Genomic DNA, 20,169 nt, shown 5'->3' with positions numbered 1-20,169 from the left:
TGTGATATAATCTGTTTTGTTACAACTCTCTCTCTCTCTCTCTCTCACACACACACACACACACACACACACACACAGTCTCCCTCTACTCTATGTCACTATGTCTCACACACACACACACACACACACACACACACACACACTGACTTGCATACTGTACATTACTCAAATAAACATTGATCTGAGAAAACATTATTCTAGTATCTACTGTATCTTCAACAGGTGCCATATTCTTGTATGCATGTGGCTACTCCAGTTCCAACGTCTACTCAGGGACAGGGGTTTCAGAGGTTTGTCATCCTAGCAATAGTTCCTTCTAGCCTAAAGCTGTTATCTCCTTTGTGCTATACAGGGTCAACATTAGAGTGTTGCTTGCTGTAACTATAGCCAGTTGCGATTCTAGAGATTTGTAACTAGGGTGGCCCTAGTGGGGCATTGGTTAATTCAAGGGTGGCATCTAGATAAACAGAAACAGGCTCAAGTTGTTAAATTAGCACACATGCATGAGTAAAACCATGCACCAAACACCACACTTCTAAATTGAAGGACAAAGACCATACTCTCACGCTTTGAGCTTGACAGTCACACTATTTGACCCATTCTCACACCACACGCCATACTTGACATCTCTCACGCTACAAAGTGGAAGTGAGAAAAAACCCCACCCAGCACACAGGGGTTTCTGTCTTATTTTGTCCTCAATTTAAGTGAATCCATTTTCTACTTCAAGTATTAAGGGTTGCAGCCAACTTGTTTAACATGATATCTTAAAATGATGCATACTTTTATAAAATTAGCTCCCTAAAATTATATCTAACATGACCTGTCACATAAACATTGTCTATGTCCATGCCATGGCAATGACTGACAACCCTAACCCTAACCCTGACATTTTAAATTGGCGATTTTTAATTTATTTTTAGCCACAAGCTCCGTGACCCATCACTCAGATCAGTACCACAACCCACTTTTAGGTTCTGACCCACCAGTTAAGAAACACTGGCCTAAGCTATGTAAACTTTCCACAATGTCAATATTACACCCTCTATTGCATGAATTATCACCTATACTTAAAACATTTTTTTAATGTTTGTTTCTTATTTAAAATGGTTTAAATAATGAAAATTGAAAAAAAAAAAGTAAAAAAAAAATTAAAGGGGGGTAGTTGGTAATTTGTTGCCATATGGCAACAATGCGCAGTCGTGGAAAATGCTATAAAATCCCATTTTTCTTTAAAAACTTACTTTTATTTAATTATAAATGTTTTAAAAATGAATCTAATTAAGCTTACATTAGGTATGCTCTGATACATTGAGTTGTTAACCTAACATAAGGCAGATTTAACTGTATTTTGGACAATAAGGTTGCTTTCATACTAGGTCCGTTTAGCTGGACCGGACCCGAGTGCGGTTATTTCTGCCGTAGTTGGTCTCTGTTCACATTACATGTTTGTCTGCGGACCCGGGTCCGTTTGCGTCATAATTAACACGAACTTCCAGAATTCTGTTTACAAAATATCACTTGGCAACACAGCAAAAGGCAGTGCAATGAAGAGGACAAAGGTAAAGATTCTTTAGAATCTTCAGAATGTTTGCTTAGCAACCTGCTCCAGGGTTCTAGCGAACCGGACCCGAGACCACCTTTTCAGGCGGATCCGAGTCCGGTCCCGGGTCCACACCCGAGTTCGGTACGGTTGCGTTCACACTATCAAAAACAGCCGGACCATCGGACCAAACGAACCCGGGTCCGGTCCAGCGGACCTAGTGTGAATGGGCCCTAAAGTGACTATATCATGGTGATATTGCCATAGTGCAGTCCGCCTTGGAAATATATAGCCTTCCTTTAGGGCCATAACGTAATTGTTGTAATCAAGACCAAAGTTTATATTAAATAATGTCATCATTTAAGTCACTGTATTTAATTTGGATGCCTTTCATTCCCCAAATGTATAGGGTTCTATTGCAGTCAGAGGACATATTCAACTGTAGTGAGGCGTATACCGTCATAGAGCCCCCCCCCCTCCCTTGAGAGAGTGTGCAAATCCATACTGTACAAACAGAGAGACATAGGTATCATTCACATACACCCCTGACAGACTTCTCCTACCCTCTAAGCCATGCCTAAATCATATTTGGGGTCCCACATTCAAGGGTCAACCTAACCTAGGGTTCTCTATTGCGATTCATACAACAGGTACACACTGGGCATGCCTTGGATGGCTCCACAGCATGCCAGCCCACTTCTTACACCATTTTTAGTGAGAGGAGAGAAGGGTCACCCCATTTGCCCTTGAACTTTGGGCCTCAGGTGCTAAAGCTGTAGCCAAAGAGGCAGGATGAGTGACTGCAGTCTCTATCCGCTACATACATCAATGTTTTTCTCCTCATTGCAGCATTATAGCTAATCCTGATACTTCTTTGATGGAAAAGAAAACAATATGCTTTTATGTTCTCAGAAATCCTAAACAAAAATGATGAAAACAGCATGTCTAGCTGACTGTGTAGTGACATATAACACAACATACATATTCACCGCTCCAGTCTCTATACTATCTGAACCTCATTCCACAAACAATTTGCGAATTGGTAAACATTTGCATTGTCCTAAAAGACTCCAATATGTCTGGTATTAAAAATAAAAGTGTAAAAATGTTTTTTTTACATCAAAATATTGTCAAAAGTTGTTTATATTCCCAGAGTATACTAGTACTATGCAATCCTATTGTAATCCTATGATACCATTCATTTGAATGGACATAAAAAGTTCAATATTCGCATGTTGTTGCCATATGGCAACAAATACATTTAGCCAATTTACAAAAAAGTCATTATATATAAAGTTATTTTAATGATAAATGCTTCATGTTTACATACTCCAGATAGTGTTTTCATTTTTTTTTCTCAAAGAAATTATGCCTAAATTCTGAATTTTGACCACCCAAAGGTAGCCCATAGGTGGTGGTGGTCACCTAGGTACCTCTCTGTATAAATAGAAGTATTAACAATATATCCTAGTCATGTGACCAAACAATTATTTTTTTAAATCAAAATTTAAATTCCCTTTTTCAAATATAAATAGTAAAATGTAGGTTTTGTGTTACTGCCAATTAGAAACACTAAGATAAATCATGTGTTGCCATATGGCAACGCCATGCAATAGAGGGTTAGGGCAATAGACTATTCATGATACAACATATACTCAGTGTTGGCTGAGAAGGTAGAATTGGTAGATATAAAAATGTGCCTACATGACGTGATTCCACAGTCGCAATACTGGTTTTGTGTGTGTGTGATAAGATACTGTAAATGCCAAAAGGGCACTGGCAGATTCGATAGGTAAATACTGTATATGTTTGCGTGGTAGTGCAAGCAGGCCTATTGTAAGCTCACATGCTAAAAACAATAAGCCATGTAGCCTATAACTGCTAGCATGTTTGCTAGATTGCTTATATTTCTGAACCCTGATATTTCAAACTAGTGCGCTGCAAGTGCATCAAGAAAGGTCTCGCCTTTGACTGTTAATGGCGAATCGTAGACTAGGATTTTGGGGTGGCACCTGGGGTGGCCAACTGAATCTCAAGTGTGGCCTGTGCCACCCGGAGCCACCCCTCTGGCTACGCCCCTGGCTATAGCAACACCAAAATGTTTTTCATTTCTTTTTTTAAGAAGAAAGATTGTGTGTGATAAAATGTAAATTTACACAGTACGCCCCGAGAGGCTGTGGTTTATGCTGAATTTATAACAGCTAAGGGGCGTTGTTAGGCACGACGCGAAGCGGAACCACGGAATCGTGTGGCTTATTGCTTTTCTAAAATGGTTACTACTTCGATCTAGCAAGATATCATGAAACAAAGGCATAGCAATGCAAAATGTGACGATGTATTAATAGATAATCAGTCTTCCACCAACATTGAGATGCAGCCACTCCAACTTTTTTTCTAGTTGTGGAAGTGCATTACTATAGAACGAAATGCGGTCAAGGTCTGTGGTTATACTAGGATTTACGATTGCATTGAACGTGATTCAACCAATCATAATCAAAGACCGGAACCATGCATTTTAGAAAAATGTAATAATATAACATTCTGTTTTTGGCCTAAGAAAGTCAGAAATATTTGGTTAAAAGAAGTCTGTGGGATTAATTTATGGTTGTCAATTATAACTTATTGCCAGCTGAGTTTTCCATAGGCTAGGCCAACAAAAATGGGGGGAAAACCCTATATTTTGAATTAAAACCCCAGCAAACAAAGAGAACATCTAAATCTTATTCATACATGTGCAGGCCACTGGGTAGGTTTGTAAACCCAAGTCATCTCACAGTTGTGACAATTTATTTGCCAAGTTCTTGATTGATTTGTCAAAAAGATTTTCTTAAACTTTAGACATTGCAATGCTCACAATGATCACCACCAAGTAGATGACAACATATTCTAAACTCATGTAGTTTATCATCCAACAGCATCAGAGCCCCATCACCACCCCCACCTCTTTATCTACCATCACCTCCTCCCCTTCCTCCCCTTCCTCCCTTCTGCTCCTCCTCAGACAGAGCAGAAGTCGCTGCCTGAGTCGCTGTACCAGGAAATGGCTCTACTTGCCTCCAGAAACAGCAGTCAGTTATGTCAGGACTGTGGATGGGATGAAGAATGCAGGACTGCAGAAAGGCATGTCTTTGATATGATGCGGCATTCAAAGTGTTAAATACCCACCATTCAGGAAAGTTGCTTGAGAAACAACTGCAAGATTTTTAAGCCTGCATCTGATCAAAGTCCCATATGAAGATGATTTACAGTAACTGCAGAGATGTTGAGCATGTCCAAATGTATTAATAAATGAGCCTTACTGTACATGTTTCAGTAGTGATAGGTGTGTAGATTTGAACAAAAGCTGGTACTAGAGCTCAGTGCTTCTTAAATGTTCTTCTTTTCTGGTGAAGACATGCAGGGCACTGTTCAAGAGCAGCTAGACACTGACCTCTTAAGCACCAGCTAGCAGCACATGTGGTTTCAACACATTTAAAAATACTGGACTGGTCTTATTATACTGTATGTCACAGTGGTGTCCCATCTTCCTCATTTCTCATGTTGAACATGTTCAACATCTCTGCAGTTACTGTAGATCATTAGCCTGCCCACTCTGCCTTCCGTGCTATTTTTTGCAGCAGGCGATGATGACGTCTATGTGACACACCGAAGTGTTCTTCTTTTCCGGAGAAGACAGGACACCATTCAAGATCAGCTAGACAAAGTAAATACACTGTAATTATTCTCTTTTTGCAGATTTTCTATTTATCTAAAACACATACATATTAGCACAGCTTATTTATTATTTGCTGCATTAAACTGATTGTGTGACGGTGCTGACACATGCTTTCACTGAATGCAGTGCTGGAGATGCGTGTTGTTCACTTTTCATTGGCGTCAGCAATACAGAAGTGTATTGAAATGTTGTTGTGTTGCTTTGCTCCCGTTTCCTCTGTTAAAGAGGTGAGAAATGTTTAACTTTTCTGCACCGATGGATAGCAATGCATGGCACCGGTCAATTAAATTCTGGTTAGGTGCAAGGCATACATTATAGTACACACCCCCTAACGTCGGGAAACCCCATTGGCATGCAGTAACACAAGTGATTAGGGTTAAGACATGTTTGCATTTCACAGCTAACTGGCCCAATGATGACACAAACATCACATTTTCTTTTCCTGCGCCTGTTGATCATGATTCCAAGTAAGTAGCAACTTCCTGTCAATGTCTGACATTAGGAGTTACAGTTATTTCTGGTCAAAACATGTCAGCAATATTGTTTTTTTTGTTTGTCTAGTTTTTAGTGCTGAGTACAGATGCTTGTTGTCAACGGTTTAGAGAGAGACAAACTTCCTCCTTTTTCAACTTTATAAAAGCGGCTTATCTTGTGATATGCTGTGTCCTATCAATGATGGACCAGTGTGGACCAACGGCCATTTTAAATGACAGACAGAGAGAAAGACTATGGCAGGCTATGTTTAGTTTGATGAGCATATAAAATGGATGCAGAATTTGCACTGAGTAAACAGTTATTTTTGTGATTGTGTTAGTGTGTGTGTGTGTGTGTGTGTGTGTGTGTGTGTGTGTGCACATGCGTGGCTGTGCTGTGGCTGTGCATGCATGCCTGTCTGTATCTGTGTACGTGCCTAGTCTATGTTTAATATCAATGGAATAGTCAATAGGAGAATACAAATAGTCAATTAGTCTTAGTATTACTAGGCTACTATATTGTCCTTTGAGGCCTCAAAATCTGAATATAATGTTTAACACTGTCAATCAAAACGGGGTCCACCCACTTTAACAGTTCCTCCAATCATCATGCAGAAATCCAGTGTCCAGCCCACCGCCCTACTCTGAGAGGCTGTTTTGTTTTGTTTTGTTTTTTTGTGCATGGATCTGTTAAAAGTGCCAATATCTTATATGATTATTGTTTTATTTGGATTGATTGTAATTGCTTACTAACCTCATCTCTGCCACCTATCTGTTCTCTGCTGCAGTTTCTATGGTGACTGTGGGCACAGCCTCAGAGGAGCCCTGTGTGTTCCCCTTCCACTATAAGGGCAGTACGTATAGTGACTGCACCACTAAGGACGAATCAGCTCTTTGGTGCGCCACCACCCAGAACTATGCTAGGCCTAAATGGCGGTATTGTAAAGGTGAGTGACCAGTCAGGGGTATGTCTGTATGTGGACAGATGGGTCGTTCCGTGTGAAATCATCACACTTTTGGACCACATCGGCACAGATTTGAATGCAACTTGGAATGCTCATTCAAACATATAAGAAAGTCATCAAACTGAATTTGCATATGTTTTGGGTCAATATTGGGTAAATATTACCAGGGATTTAGCCAAATGAAGTTTGAATACATTGGGCTACATTATAATAAAAAATAAAACAAACAACTCCAGACAAACTAAGTGGAGGCAGTCTGGTCCCCAAACAAAAATGAAACTGTGTGGAAATTATCTGAAGGGAATACTGAAGGGAGGGGTGAGCAACTATTGGGGAAAGAGTGATTAGTCCTTGGTGGGTTAGAGTGGTTGGTCCTTGATGGGTTAGGGTGGTTGGTCCTTGATGGGTTAGAGTGGTTGGTCCTTGATGGATTAGAGTGGTTGGTCCTTGGTTAACAAAATAGAATCATTTAGAATATTTTATGTTTTTCAAGGGGGAGGAACTTTTGTGAATACATTTAAATGTAAAGCAAACATAGAAAGACAACATTTTAACAAACATCTTTTTCTGTCATTTTAGAGGAGCTTTCCTTGAACTCTTAGATCTCTCTGGTGTGAATGTGTGTCTGTATTCGCCATCAGGGATGGGACCAGTGTAAATTCTAAATGGCAGAAAGAAAAACAACATTCAAGTTTCAGACAAATGTACTGGAGCATAAATTAACACATACATACAGTCTGATAACAATTCATTTATATGATATGGTACAGGTATGGTTACAGCATGACATTGCCACAAGCTATTTCTTTAGCATCTCTAATATGCATATGTCTAAATTAGAATGTTACTTTAATGTATGCAGCAAGACTTACATGGTGACACAATACAAATGTCAAGTGTTCTAGTATCTGTCCATTTGGGAATTTAAAGCACGCCAAGCCTAATTCACTGTTTCATATCTGATTTGTGGTGCAGATGTTCCAAGGTGGAGTGTTACCTACAGCCCTACACACATCTGTGCTCTGGAGGGATCATCAGTTACCATGTCCTGCTCTTACACCTACCCGAGCTATCTTACAGTTAAAGAAGTGTTTTGGACAAACCAAGACACAGTTCATTCTGATTTATCAACAAATGTCATTTACAAGCAAAGGGTCTCAGTGGACAGTAGAAATAAACAAAGGGAGTATTCTCTGAACATGATTCACCTAACCAAAGCAGATGGACAGTATCAGTATTACTGTAGAATTATCACCAATGCAGAAGGACAGAAAATAACAGGCACACCAGGAATTTCTTTGATAATAACTGGTAAATAAACACAAGCTGGATCGATATGATAATAATATTAAAAATGATACTTTTTTGTCAAATTACTTACATCCACATATTAAAAATATATTCATACTTTTCTTAGATTTGCAGATTGTTTCATCTAGCCAAGAAAGAGTGGCTGAGGGTAATCATGTGACTCTCACCTGCAACACCACCTGCAATCTACCCGACAGCCCTTCATTCATCTGGAGTAAAGATGGACGTCCTGTAGAGAAGAAGCAGATCATCAACAACCAGCTGCAGCTCCACTCAGTCAGTTATGAAGATGAGGGCAGCTACACCTGTGCTGTTAGAGGACATGAGGGTCTCCCATCTCCACCCATGAAGATAAATGTCATGTGTGAGTACAAATCATCATGCCAAGAGCAAAGGTTTTATTTTCAGGGATCCAAGCAGAGAAGCTGCGGGACTCCTATAATTTTTTGTTCTAATTATCAGCCATTGTAACCAACAGCCATGTACACCTGTGCTGTTAGAGGACCTGGGGATCCTCATCGCCAAGTTACAGACTTTGGGTCCGTTTGAATCGGAAGGCCTCCCTCCCTAAATAGAGAGCTCTCTAACTAGACATGACTTTAGTTTAAACGCGTCGTTTAAAAATGAGCGTAGCACTCAAGAATCTTTGGTTAACACTACGGTATGACGTTAGTAAAAGCCTGACGTTAAACTAAATTAGCCTACGTAAGCTAGCAGGCTAACGGTATAAAGTAGTTTCACTGACAGCTAATATCTCAGACCAGGCGTTATTAGTGGGTACAACAATGGTATAACCAGGTAGTAAATTGTTTATTTTCAATCTACTTTCCACAAATCCAAGCTAAATAACGTCACACAAATGACATTTCAACAGACTCGGCAGTCATTTACCGATATCGGCAGCCATGTTTGTTTTGTTTTCACCGAGATTCAGACGTGGACGCAAAGGATTGTGGGTAGAAGGGAGCTTGAAGTGTACATCGATGCTGCCTTCAAAAATGACCGTTATTCGGGAATTCTAAGATATCTTAGAAGGCAGCGAAAATCGTTTTTTCGGTTTCGAACGGCCTTCGCTGCCTTGCTCTCTAGTTATATATCTTAGAAGGCAGCAGTTTTACCCGATTCGAACGGAGCCTTTGAGTCATGTGCTTTATATCAATGGAATAGGAGAATACAAAAAGTAAATTAGTTCTAGGCTACTATTGTCCTTTGAGGCCTCAAAATCTGAATATAATGTTTAACACTGTCAATCAAAATGGGGTCCACCCACTTTAACAGTTCCTCCAATCATCATGCAGAAATCCAGTGTCCAGCCCACTGCCCCACTCTCAGAGAGGTTGTTTTGTTCTGTTTTTTGTGCATGGATCTGTTAAAAGTGTCAATATCTTATATGATTATTGTTTTATTTGGATTGATTGTAATTGCTTACTAACCTCATCTCTGCCACCTATCTCTATGTTCTCTGCTGCTGTTTCTAGGGGAAGCCTGTGTGTTCCCCTTCCACTATAAGGGCAATACGTATAGTGACTGCACCACTAAGGACGGACCAGCTCTTTGGTGCGCCACCACCCAGAAATATGTCAGGGGTAAATGGCGGTACTGTGAAGGTGAGTGACCAGTCAGGGGTATGTCTGTATGTGGACAGATGGGTCGTTCCGTGTGAAATCATCACACTTTTGGACCGCGTTGCCACAGATTTGAATGAAACTTGGAATGCGGATTCAAACATATACTGTAAGAAAGCCATCAAACTGAATTTGCATATGTTTTGGGTAAATATTGGGTATATACATTTACATGTAAAGGTAAACATAGAAAGACAACATTTTAACAAACATCTTTTTCTGTCATTTTAGAGGAGCTTTCCTTGAACTCTTAGATCTCTCTGGTGTGAATGTGTGTCTATTGGCCATCAGAAATGGGACCAGTGTAAATTCTAAACGGCAGATAGAAAAACAACATTCTAGTTTTAGACAAATTTACTGAAGCATAAATAACACATACATGCAGTCTGATAACAATTCATTTATGATATGGTACAGGTATATGGTTACAGCATGTCATTGCCACAAGCTCTTTCTTTAGCAGCTCCAATATGCATTATGTCTAAATTAGAATACTACTTTAATGTATGCAGCAAGACTTACATGGTGACACAATACAAATGTCATGTGTTCTAGTATCTGTCCATTTGGGAATTTAAGCACGCCAAGCCTAATTCCCTGTTTCATATCTGATTTGTGGTGCAGATGTTCCAAGGTGGGGAGTTACCTACAGCCCTACACACATCTGTGCTCTGGAGGGATCATCAGTTACCATGTCCTGCTCTTACACCTACCCGAGCTATCTAACAGTTAAAGAAGTGTTTTGGACAAACAAAGACACAGTTCATTTTGATTTATCAACAAATGTCATTTACAAGCAAAGGGTCTCAGTGCACAGAAGAAATAAACAAAGGGAGTATTCTCTGAACATGATTCACCTAACCAAAGCAGATGGACAGCATCAGTATTACTGTAGAATTATCACCAATGTAGACAAACAAAAAATGACAGGCACACCAGGAATTTCTTTGAAAATAACTGGTAAATAAACACAAGCTGGATCGATATGATAATATTAATAATGATACTTTTTGCCAAATTACTTACATCCACATATGAAAAATATATATTCATACTTGTCTTAGATCTGCAGATTGTTTCATCTAGCCAAGAAAGAGTGACTGAGGGAGATCATGTGACTCTCACCTGCAAAACCACCTGCAATCTACCCGACAGCCCTTCATTCATCTGGAGTAAAGATGGAAGTCCTGTAGAGGAGAAGCAGATCATCAACAACCAGCTGCAGCTCCACCCAGTCAGTTATAAAGATGAGGGCAACTACACCTGTGCTGTTAGAGGACATGAGGGTCTCCCATCTCCACCCATGAAGATGAAAGTCATGTGTGAGTACAGATCATCACAACAAGAGGCAAAGTTTTTTTTTTCAGGGTCCAATAAGAGAAGCTGCGGGACTCCTATTATTTTTTGTTCTAATTATCAGCCATTGTAACCAACAGCCATGTACACCTGTGCTGTTAGAGGACCTGGGGATCCCTCATCGCCAAGTTACAGACTTTGAGTCATGCGTTAGTAAACTAAGGCTAAAAAACCAAGATAAGATCTACAGGGCTCTGTTTTTAGCGATCTGAAAAGCCTGGTTTTGACCACATTCACTAATTTAACATTATGATTTTGTGATCAAATGCCAGGTACATTGTCCAAAAGAGATCGTCCTGTGTTTATTTTTATGATGTTTTTAAAACCAATGACAGTGACATCTTAAGTTGATGGCAAAGTTGTGATATTTGATTACGGTGTAATAGTGTAACTGTTTGCAATTTGTACCAAGATCCTCCAATGAACACAGCAATTGTGTCTGTTCCATCTGGTGAAATAACTGAGGGAACCAGACTGACTCTGACCTGCATGAGTGAAGCTGACCCACCAGTACACACATACACCTGGATCAAGAAGAGTGGAGCTGTAGAACTGGAGTCAGGAAAGGAGAACACACTCACCTTCAGGAAGATCCGTATTCGGGACAGTGGAGAGTATCTCTGTCGAGCAGCCAATACGATTGGTCAACAGGACTCTCCTGCTGTGTTTGTCCAGGTTTTATGTGAGTATCACTCTGACTCTACATGATTGGGAGAGTAGTTGTCTAGGCAATTTGTCAAAAATCGTTATGGTGTTGGTAAGGATGTTGTCACAACTGTTTTTCAGCTTTAGGCCCCACAACCACCAGGATTGCTTTTGTACAATGGATCTACAGCCAACCAGTTTTTCATTAGTAGCAGAATTATGATTAATAATGACAACAACAACAACAATAATAATAATCATAATAATAATAATAATAATAATAATAATAATTATAATTATAATAATCAGGTATTCATTTTTCTATTGTTTATCAGTCTTGGAATCTAATAATTTATTTGTATTTATTAAGATTCTTATCTCACCAAAATATTAACTCTGACCCATTTCATGACATACAAGAGGGAAGCCGACCATCACCTGCATGAGTGAAGCTGACCTATGATTGATGTTGCCTATGTGCTCTTCTGTAGATCCTCCAAAAAACACAACAGTTGTGTCTGTTCCATCTGGTGAAAAAACAGAGGGAAGTAATGTGACTCTGACCTGCATGAGTGAAGCTGACCCACCAGTACACACATACACCTGGATCAAGAAGAGTGGAGGTGGAGAACTGAAGTCAGGAAAGGGGAACACACTCACCTTCAGCAAGATCCGTTCTGAGGACAGTGGAGAGTATCTCTGTCGAGCAGCCAATAGGATTGGTCATCATGACTCTCCTGCTATGTTAATCAAGGTCTTGTGTGAGTGATTTTATAAATCAACATAATTGGGAGTGTAACTGACATTGCTATATCACGTGTGTGCTTCTTAAATTATCCACGGTTATCTAATTATGTTACGATTATGCCAGTATGTCTAGACAATCTTTTTACAATTTACTGTTTACTATGTCATTTTCACCAGATCCACCACAAAACACAAGCATTGTGTTTGCCCCATCTGGTGAAATAACTGAGGGAACGACAGTGACTTTGACCTGCATAAGTGAAGCTGATCCACCAGTACACACATACACCTGGATCAAGAAGAATGGAACCGTAGAACTGGAGTCAGGAAAGGGGAAGACACTCACCTTTAGCAAGATCCGTTCTGAGGACAGTGGAGACTATTTATGTCGAGTAGACAATAAGATTGGTCAACATGATTCTCCTGATGTAACTGTTGAGGTTTTATGTGAGTAATCAAATGATTATGATGATTTAAATCAATGGCAAAAGATGTAAATCAATGATTGTATCATCTCTGTCAAGCAGCCAGTAAGATTGATCAACAGGACCCTCCTGATGTTTCTGGTGAAATGAGTTCAACAACACATTTTTGGTGTTGTCAAAAATGACTATACATATCCAAGTAAATACAGAGATCAGAGGTTCACAGATTGTTTGGATGGACAAAGATATTACATTATGTTATGTAAGGGATAATGTATAGAACGCCGGTCATTATCGGAAAACAATTCCCGACAGGATGAACTGAACCCCGACGCTACTTGCCAAAACGAGAAAATAAACTTATCTCAATGTGTCTTTAGCAATGACTTGGCTACCGTTTTGTGGCTTCCGCAACAACTAGCGGAGTGAACCCTTTGCCATTGGCAGCGGTCATTATACCTTCGGAGCGGTCATTATGCAAAAATAACTGACCGGTAGAACGTTGGAGAGGCCCATTCAAAGTGAATGGGAGCTCCCTCAACATTCTAGAGAGCCGTATAATAAATTATGTTATTATATTAAATTCTATATATTAAACAGAGTTCTTCCAATGAATATGCAATTTTTGTTTTCCTTCCAATCACAGCTATGGGCCTTGACCAGACCATATGGATAGCAGTTCTGGTTGGAGTAGCGGTCTGTGGAGTTCTGATTTTGCTCTGTGTCATATGCAGATTGAGGTGAGATCAGATCAGAGAGCTCTGTGCTACAATGTAAACTCTGACCTCCTCTGCAGTTAGACAATGCAGAAGGATACTCTCATCATCTTCTGTATTCCTTTGTTTTGCACAGGCGATCTAAACAGGTAGCTACAAACAATACCAGGACATCAGCTGAGGACAACCAGGTGATATGATATCCTTATTTTGCTTTGACGATCAAAATGACTTTTCTTTTTCCAGTGTAACATGAGATCTGTCATGACATACAGTAGATGGAATTATATTAGATTGCATTGTTACAGTACAAGGATCTTCTGTGACATTGCACTGGCAGACATGTGCAATGTTAAGGAGCCATGTGCATTGAGCTAGCTTTCTTGATAATAGATCTTGGAATAGTGTGCATGGAAAGCTAGATTTTAGATGTTCGATTTTATACTTCTATTATTTAACATCAGGATGGAAACTATGGCAACATGCAGATAAACCTGAACCCCAACACCACCCTACCTGATGGAGTCTACCAGACTCTGAACCCCAACACGACCCAACCTGATGCTGTCTACCAGACTCTGAACACCAACACCACCCAACCTGATGCTGTCTACCAGACTCTGAACCCCAACACGACCCAACCTGATGCTGTCTACCAGACTCTGAACCCCAACACGACCCAACCTGATGCTGTCTACCAGACTCTGAACACCAACACGACCCAACCTGATGCAGTCTACCACACCCTGAACCCCAAAAGCCATAAGAATTAGGTTCATCACAAACTTCAGCAGTCTCCTCTGTTTTCCACATAGAAATATAAAGCAAAGTAAATTGTACCCAACAAAACTGCAATGTGTGTTATTTTAGGAGATATATGAGTATCCCATCTACAGTAGGACTATACATGAGAGTTTATATACGTTGATGTTTATATAATAGCATTACATTATAACATTAGGGAGAGCTGTAAGTGTCTGTGAATGTTGCTTCACGAAAGTTTAAGTATGCTATACAAGAGGTACATTTGAGATCTTTTTTTAAAGTTTCATACTGTTCAGTACATGTTGTGTAGCAGACATGGGCAATATTTTAATTATATGTATTTCAAATACGTATTTACAGTTTTTTTTGATTGCTTTGACCTGGTTGAAGAAACTGGTAACCTCTCAGTCTTTATCATCACTCTCTCAGCAGAGCAAAAGACACCTCTTGCAAATGAGTTAACCCATTGTCATTGTTTTGACACACTTCCCTCACCCTTTTGCAAATCAGTTAACGCAGATGTCATTCAAGCAGTCCAAACTCCATTGCTTTAGCTGTGGCAACCAAACAGAAACTATATGTTCCCATCTCTTAGAAACTTCTTGCCCAGTATGAAATCACTGAAGCACCTGTTTGACACTGCTTCACAAAACTTTTCAATTTGCAATCAGTCTGAAGGCTTAAAAGGTGCCATGTTGTGTGTTGTAACTTGCAAGCATGGATGATCAAGGCAGATGAGAGTGAGAGTAAGAATTGACTAGAAGAGATTACTTCTTCTTTACAGTAGCCTATTGTACAGAATTGTTATTTTCCTTATGTCTTACACAGTGATGGATTTTACTGGATTTTTTCCTTTCATACTATATATGTGGTTTCTGTTGGAATATTTCATTTCTTAGCCACAATCTCAAAAAAAAGAATGAATACTGCATTCAATAACATTTGAAAAGTCATTGTATATAATTCTGGATCTATTTTTTGCAAGAAAGCAAATTGGCACTGATAAGTAAGCTGCTGACCAGTAATGCAGAACTGATTCACATTGAGAGCTGAATTTTGTATTTTGATGCCCCTTGTCTAATGACTGATTGGAAGCGCTTATGCACTTGTGTGCAAGTTTTGTTGTTTGAGGGCAAAATTTGCTTTTGGTCCATATTTTAAATGTTTTGGAGGAGTTAGAGCCTTTTGCAGGCAAAATGAGACATTTTGACCATTGGTGCCACTGTTTAGGCCTTTGCGTTAAGAGTTTTGAAACATGGTTTTTTGAGTCGACTACTGCGTCAAAGCAATCAAATAAAACTGTAATTACTGTAGCATAATTTTGTAATATTTGCAGGATTAGAAAAAATCAAATGTAGTTTGTAAGAAAATAGGTTGAGGGATTGTACTTAGAGTATTTCAAATACTTGAATACTTATGAAATACTTTCTCAAATAAGCTAAGCCAACATTTCATAATTCAGTTGAATATACCACCTATAGCGATGACAGTAAGCTATACTTATCATAGAGCCAAAGGCCATAATCTTTAATATGCTGAACCTGGTTTTGATGGATAAAGATTTTCTTGTTGCGTAAGGGTTATTCAATAAGAACAGGGAGGGTGCCTCGGCGATATCCCTTGGACAATTTCCAATATTCAGCTCTAATTGAAACTCTCCTAAATGTGCATCTTGTTGGTTATTGGCTGAACACAATGTATTCAGGGGACAGGCAGCTGGCGGATAGTGAGGAGATGTTACTTTATGTGTATGAGTTTTTTTGTACCTGTAAATAATTCCATATTGGGACACCTTTTACATTTGGCTAACGCTTTACAACCAAAGCGACTTACAACATGGTAAACATGTTAAGCTTTTTAAAGCAATTCTAAAAAAAAACATGGTACACATTTTACATTCTTTTTAAAGAAATTCTAACAACAATAGGAACATGTGAAAGGATAGAGTGCAGTAAGAGTGAAAAAAAAGTAGAAAGTGACCAAACAAATAGTGACATATGAAAGGATAGAGTGCAGTAAGAGTGAAAAAAAGTAGAAAGTGACCAAACAAATAGTGACATATGAAAGGTAGAGTGCAGTAGGAATAAGTGCATCAATGAAAGCAATTGTCCAGAGGGCGCCCCGGGAGTGCAGCTGGGAATGACCGCCTCCTTCTTGTCACTGTCAAGGTTGTATGGTCGTGGACACTTAAATGGGCACAATTAGGTGATAAGTCAAGGATCAGCAAGACTAGTTGCAACCATAGTAACAACCTTACAGGATGTTATTCTGTTTGTCCCCCAAGTTACCAGTGGTGTACAGTATATTTATATAGGCAATAGGCATGCATTTCTAGCACAAAAGGGGAAATGCAGTTCAGTTTAAAAAGACACAACAAGTGTTTGCAGTGAAAGAAAGATTCAGTCCATCAGCTATTTATTCTTCAAAACTCAGCTTTTGCTACCTCAATTTGTCCATCAGCTTACATACAGTAGCAATGTTATGACTGTTATGCATATTTGTCTTCTAATCTCATGCATGTTTTTTGAATTCAGTCAAATATATCATGTCCCTCTTTCTGTCCATTCAGTGTTAAGGGCAAAAACCACAAGAAACTACTTTGTACAGATGTTGTAAATGAAACCAAAATCAACACTGCCCTGCCTTAGTAGGTTGCCGATTTCATGGGCATCACAGTCACAATGTTATTATGCTTTAGGATTTCTAGAAAATAAGGACTTAACCTTTAGAGTGAATCTGAACATGCTTTACTTACATTTTATGTAGCAGACAGGGCTGTACTTCTATTTTCTCTGTCTCAACCCAGGCTGTTTTCACATCCCATGTTAAGTACATGACCTGCAATTACAATTGTGTGTTGTATGTCATTCATTTCTAAGACATATGCACATTTGAATGTAATATTTATAAATATGAATATGTCATCCCTATCTAAGAAATGTGAAGGCAATGTTCATACATATCCGTGTAAAATACATGGATCTCATAATTAACTGCAGCGTTGTTGTAATATACTCCACCTCCTTCACACTCACTCACTCTCCTGCCCTGAGTCCTCCACCATCCTCTCCACCCTCCTCCATGCCAGACTGGACAGAGTTAATATCTACCTACCTGCTGTGCTGTGATATAATCTGTTTTGTTACAACACACACACACACACACACACACACACACACAGTCTCCCTCTACTCTATGTCACTATGTCTCTCTCTCACACACACACACACACACACACACACACACACACACACACACACACACACACACACACACACACACACACACACACACTGACTTGCATACATTACTCAAGTAAACATTGATCTGAGAAAACATTATTCTAGTATCTACTGTATCTTCAACAGGTGCCATATTCTTGTATGCATGTGGCTACTCCAGTTCCAACGTGTACTCAGGGACAGGGGTTTCAGAGGTTTGTCATCCTAGCAATAGTTCCTTCTAGCCTAAAGCTGTTATCTCCTTTGTGCTATACAGGGTCAACATTAGAGTGTTGCTTGCTGTAGCTATAGCCAGCGGCGATTCTAGAGATTTGTGACTAGGGTGGCCCTAGTGGGGCATTGGTTAATTCAAGGGTGGCATCTAGATAAACAGAAACAGGCTCAAGTTGTTAAATTAGCACACATACATGAGTAAAACCATGCACCAAACACCACACTCATAAATTGAAGGACAAAGACCATACTCTCACACTTTGAGCTTGACAGTCACACTATTTGACCCATTCTCACACCACACGCCATACTTGACATCTCTCACACTACAAAGTGGAAGTGAAAAAAAAACCCACCCCACACACAGGGGCTTCTGTCTTATTTTGTCCTCAATTTAAGTGAATCCATTTTCTACTTCAAGTATTAAGGGTTGCAGCCAACTTGTTTAACATGATATCTTAAAATGATGCATACTTTTATAAAATTAGCTCCCTAATATTATATCTAACATGAGCTGTCACATAAACATTGTCTATGTCCATGCTATGGCAATGACTGACAACCCTAACCCTAACCCTGACATTTTAAATTGGCGATTTTTAATTTATTTTTAGCCACAAGCTCCGTGACCCATCACTCAGATCAGTACCACAACCCACTTTTGGGTTCCGACCCACCAGTTAAGAAACACTGGCCTAAGCTATGTAAACTTTCCACAATGTCAATATTACATTTGGGCAATAGACTACTCATGATACAACATATACTCAGTGTTGGCTGAGTAGGTAGAATTGGTAGATATAAAAATGTGCCTACATGACATGATTCCACAGTCGCAATACTGGGTTTTGTGTGTGTGTGTGATAAGATACTGTAAATGCCAAAAGGGCACTGGCAAATTCGATAGGTAAATACTGTATATGTTTGCGTGTTAGTGCAAGCAGGCCTATTGTAAGCTATGCTAAAAACAATAAGCCACGTAGCCTATAACTGCTAGCATGTTTGCTAGATTGCTTATATTTCTGAACCCTGATATTTCAAACTATTGCGCTGCAAGTGCATCAAGAAAGGTCTCGCCTTTGACTGTTAATGGCGAATCGTAGACTAGGATTTTGGGGTGGCACTTGGGGTGGCCAATTGAATTTCAAGTGTGGCCTGTGCAACCCGGAGCCACCCCTCTGGCTACGCCCCTGGCTATAGCAACACCAAAATGTTTTTCATTTCTTTTTTAAGAAGAAAGATTGTGTGTGATAAAATGTACATTTACAGAATACGCCCCGAGAGGCTGTGGTTTATGCTGAATTTAGAACAGCTAAGGGGCGTTGTTAGGCACGACGCGAAGCGGAACCACGGAATCGTGTGGCTTATTGCTTTTCTAAAATGGTTACTACTTCGATCTAGCAAGATACCACGAAACAAAGGCATAGCAACGCAAAATGTAACGATGTATTAATAGATAATCATTCTTCCACCAACATTGAGATACAACCACTCCAACTTTTTTTCTAGTTGTGGTAGTGCATTACTATAGAACGAAATGCGGTCAAGGTCTGTGGTTATACTAGGATTTACAATTGCATTGATTCAACCAATCATAATCAAAGACCGGAACCATGCATTTTAGAAAAATTTAATAATATAACATTCAGTTTTTGGCCTAAGAAAGTCAGAAATATTTGGTTAAAAGAAGCCTATGGGATTAATTTATGGTTGTTAATTATAGCTTATTGCCAGCTGAGTTTTCCATAGGCTAGGCCAACAAAAATGGGGGGAAAACCCTATATTTTAAATAAAAAAAAAAACAGCAAACAAAGAGAACATCTAAATCTTATTTATACATGTGCAGGCCACTGGGTATGTTTGTAAACCCAAGTCATCTCACAGTTGTGACAACTTATTTGCCAAGTTATTGATTGATTTGTCAAAAAGATTTTTTTTAACTTTAGACATTGCAATGCTTACAATGATCACACCACCAAGTAGATGACAACATATTCTAAACTCGTCATGTAGTTTATCATCCAACAGCATCAGAGCCCCATCACCACCCCCACCTCTTTATCTGCTATCACCTCCTCCCCTTCCTCCCCCTCCCTTCTGCTCCTCCTCAGACAGAGCAGAAGTCGCTGCCTGAGTCGCTGTACCAGGAAATGGCTCTACTTGCCTCCAGAAACAGCAGTCAGTTATGTCAGGACTGTGGATGGGATGAAGAATGCAGGACTGCAGAAAGGCATGTCTTTGATATGATGTGGCATTCAAAGTGTTAAAATACCCACCATTCTCGAGAATCAACTGCAAGATTTGTAAATCACACACACAGACACACACACAGACACACACACAGACACACACATACAGTCACAGACACAGACACACACACACACACACACACAGACACAGACACAGACACAGACACACACACACACAC

General features: G+C 39.5%; 2 protein-coding genes and 1 long non-coding RNA gene across 3 annotated transcripts; all 3 read left to right on the top strand.

Annotated features, from left to right (window-relative positions):
- Positions 1–5,177: 5,177 nt before the first annotated feature.
- On the top strand, positions 5,178–6,615 carry LOC134083728 (uncharacterized). The gene is made up of 3 exons (XR_009939750.1): positions 5,178–5,246; positions 5,659–5,725; positions 6,520–6,615. It is a non-coding gene; the product is annotated as an uncharacterized LOC134083728 (long non-coding RNA).
- Positions 6,616–7,457: 842 nt separating this feature from the next.
- On the top strand, positions 7,458–9,940 carry LOC134076877 (B-cell receptor CD22-like). The gene is made up of 4 exons (XM_062532156.1): positions 7,458–7,466; positions 8,122–8,371; positions 9,486–9,614; positions 9,924–9,940. The coding sequence occupies exons 1-4, from the start codon at positions 7,458–7,460 to the stop codon at positions 9,938–9,940; spliced, it is 405 nt and encodes a 134-aa protein (XP_062388140.1).
- Positions 9,941–11,408: 1,468 nt separating this feature from the next.
- Positions 11,409–14,326, top strand: LOC134076869 (B-cell receptor CD22-like). Its single transcript, XM_062532143.1, has 6 exons — positions 11,409–11,670; positions 12,125–12,394; positions 12,558–12,827; positions 13,452–13,545; positions 13,658–13,712; positions 13,986–14,326. The coding sequence occupies exons 1-6, from the start codon at positions 11,409–11,411 to the stop codon at positions 14,292–14,294; spliced, it is 1,260 nt and encodes a 419-aa protein (XP_062388127.1). The 3' UTR covers positions 14,295–14,326.
- Positions 14,327–20,169: the final 5,843 nt, after the last annotated feature.

This window comes from Sardina pilchardus, chromosome 1 (genome assembly GCF_963854185.1).
Source record: "Sardina pilchardus chromosome 1, fSarPil1.1, whole genome shotgun sequence".
Classification (NCBI taxonomy): Eukaryota; Metazoa; Chordata; class Actinopteri; order Clupeiformes; family Clupeidae; genus Sardina; species Sardina pilchardus.
Note: the sequence above shows the minus strand (reverse complement) of the source record. Positions and strands in the feature narration are given on the sequence as shown.

Bases quoted from the DNA above. Each gene is read 5' to 3' on its own strand.
- LOC134076877 (XM_062532156.1), top strand. The intron at 8,372-9,485 runs GTGAGTACAAAT...TGCTGTTTCTAG, and splicing joins CATGAAGATAAATGTCATGT to GGGAAGCCTGTGTGTTCCCC.
- LOC134076869 (XM_062532143.1), top strand. From the start codon at position 11,409: ATGAACACAGCAATTGTGTCTGTTCCATCTGGTGAAATAACTGAGGGA. The intron at 12,395-12,557 runs GTGAGTGATTTT...CATTTTCACCAG, and splicing joins TATGTTAATCAAGGTCTTGT to ATCCACCACAAAACACAAGC. The intron at 13,546-13,657 runs GTGAGATCAGAT...TGTTTTGCACAG, and splicing joins TGTGTCATATGCAGATTGAG to GCGATCTAAACAGGTAGCTA.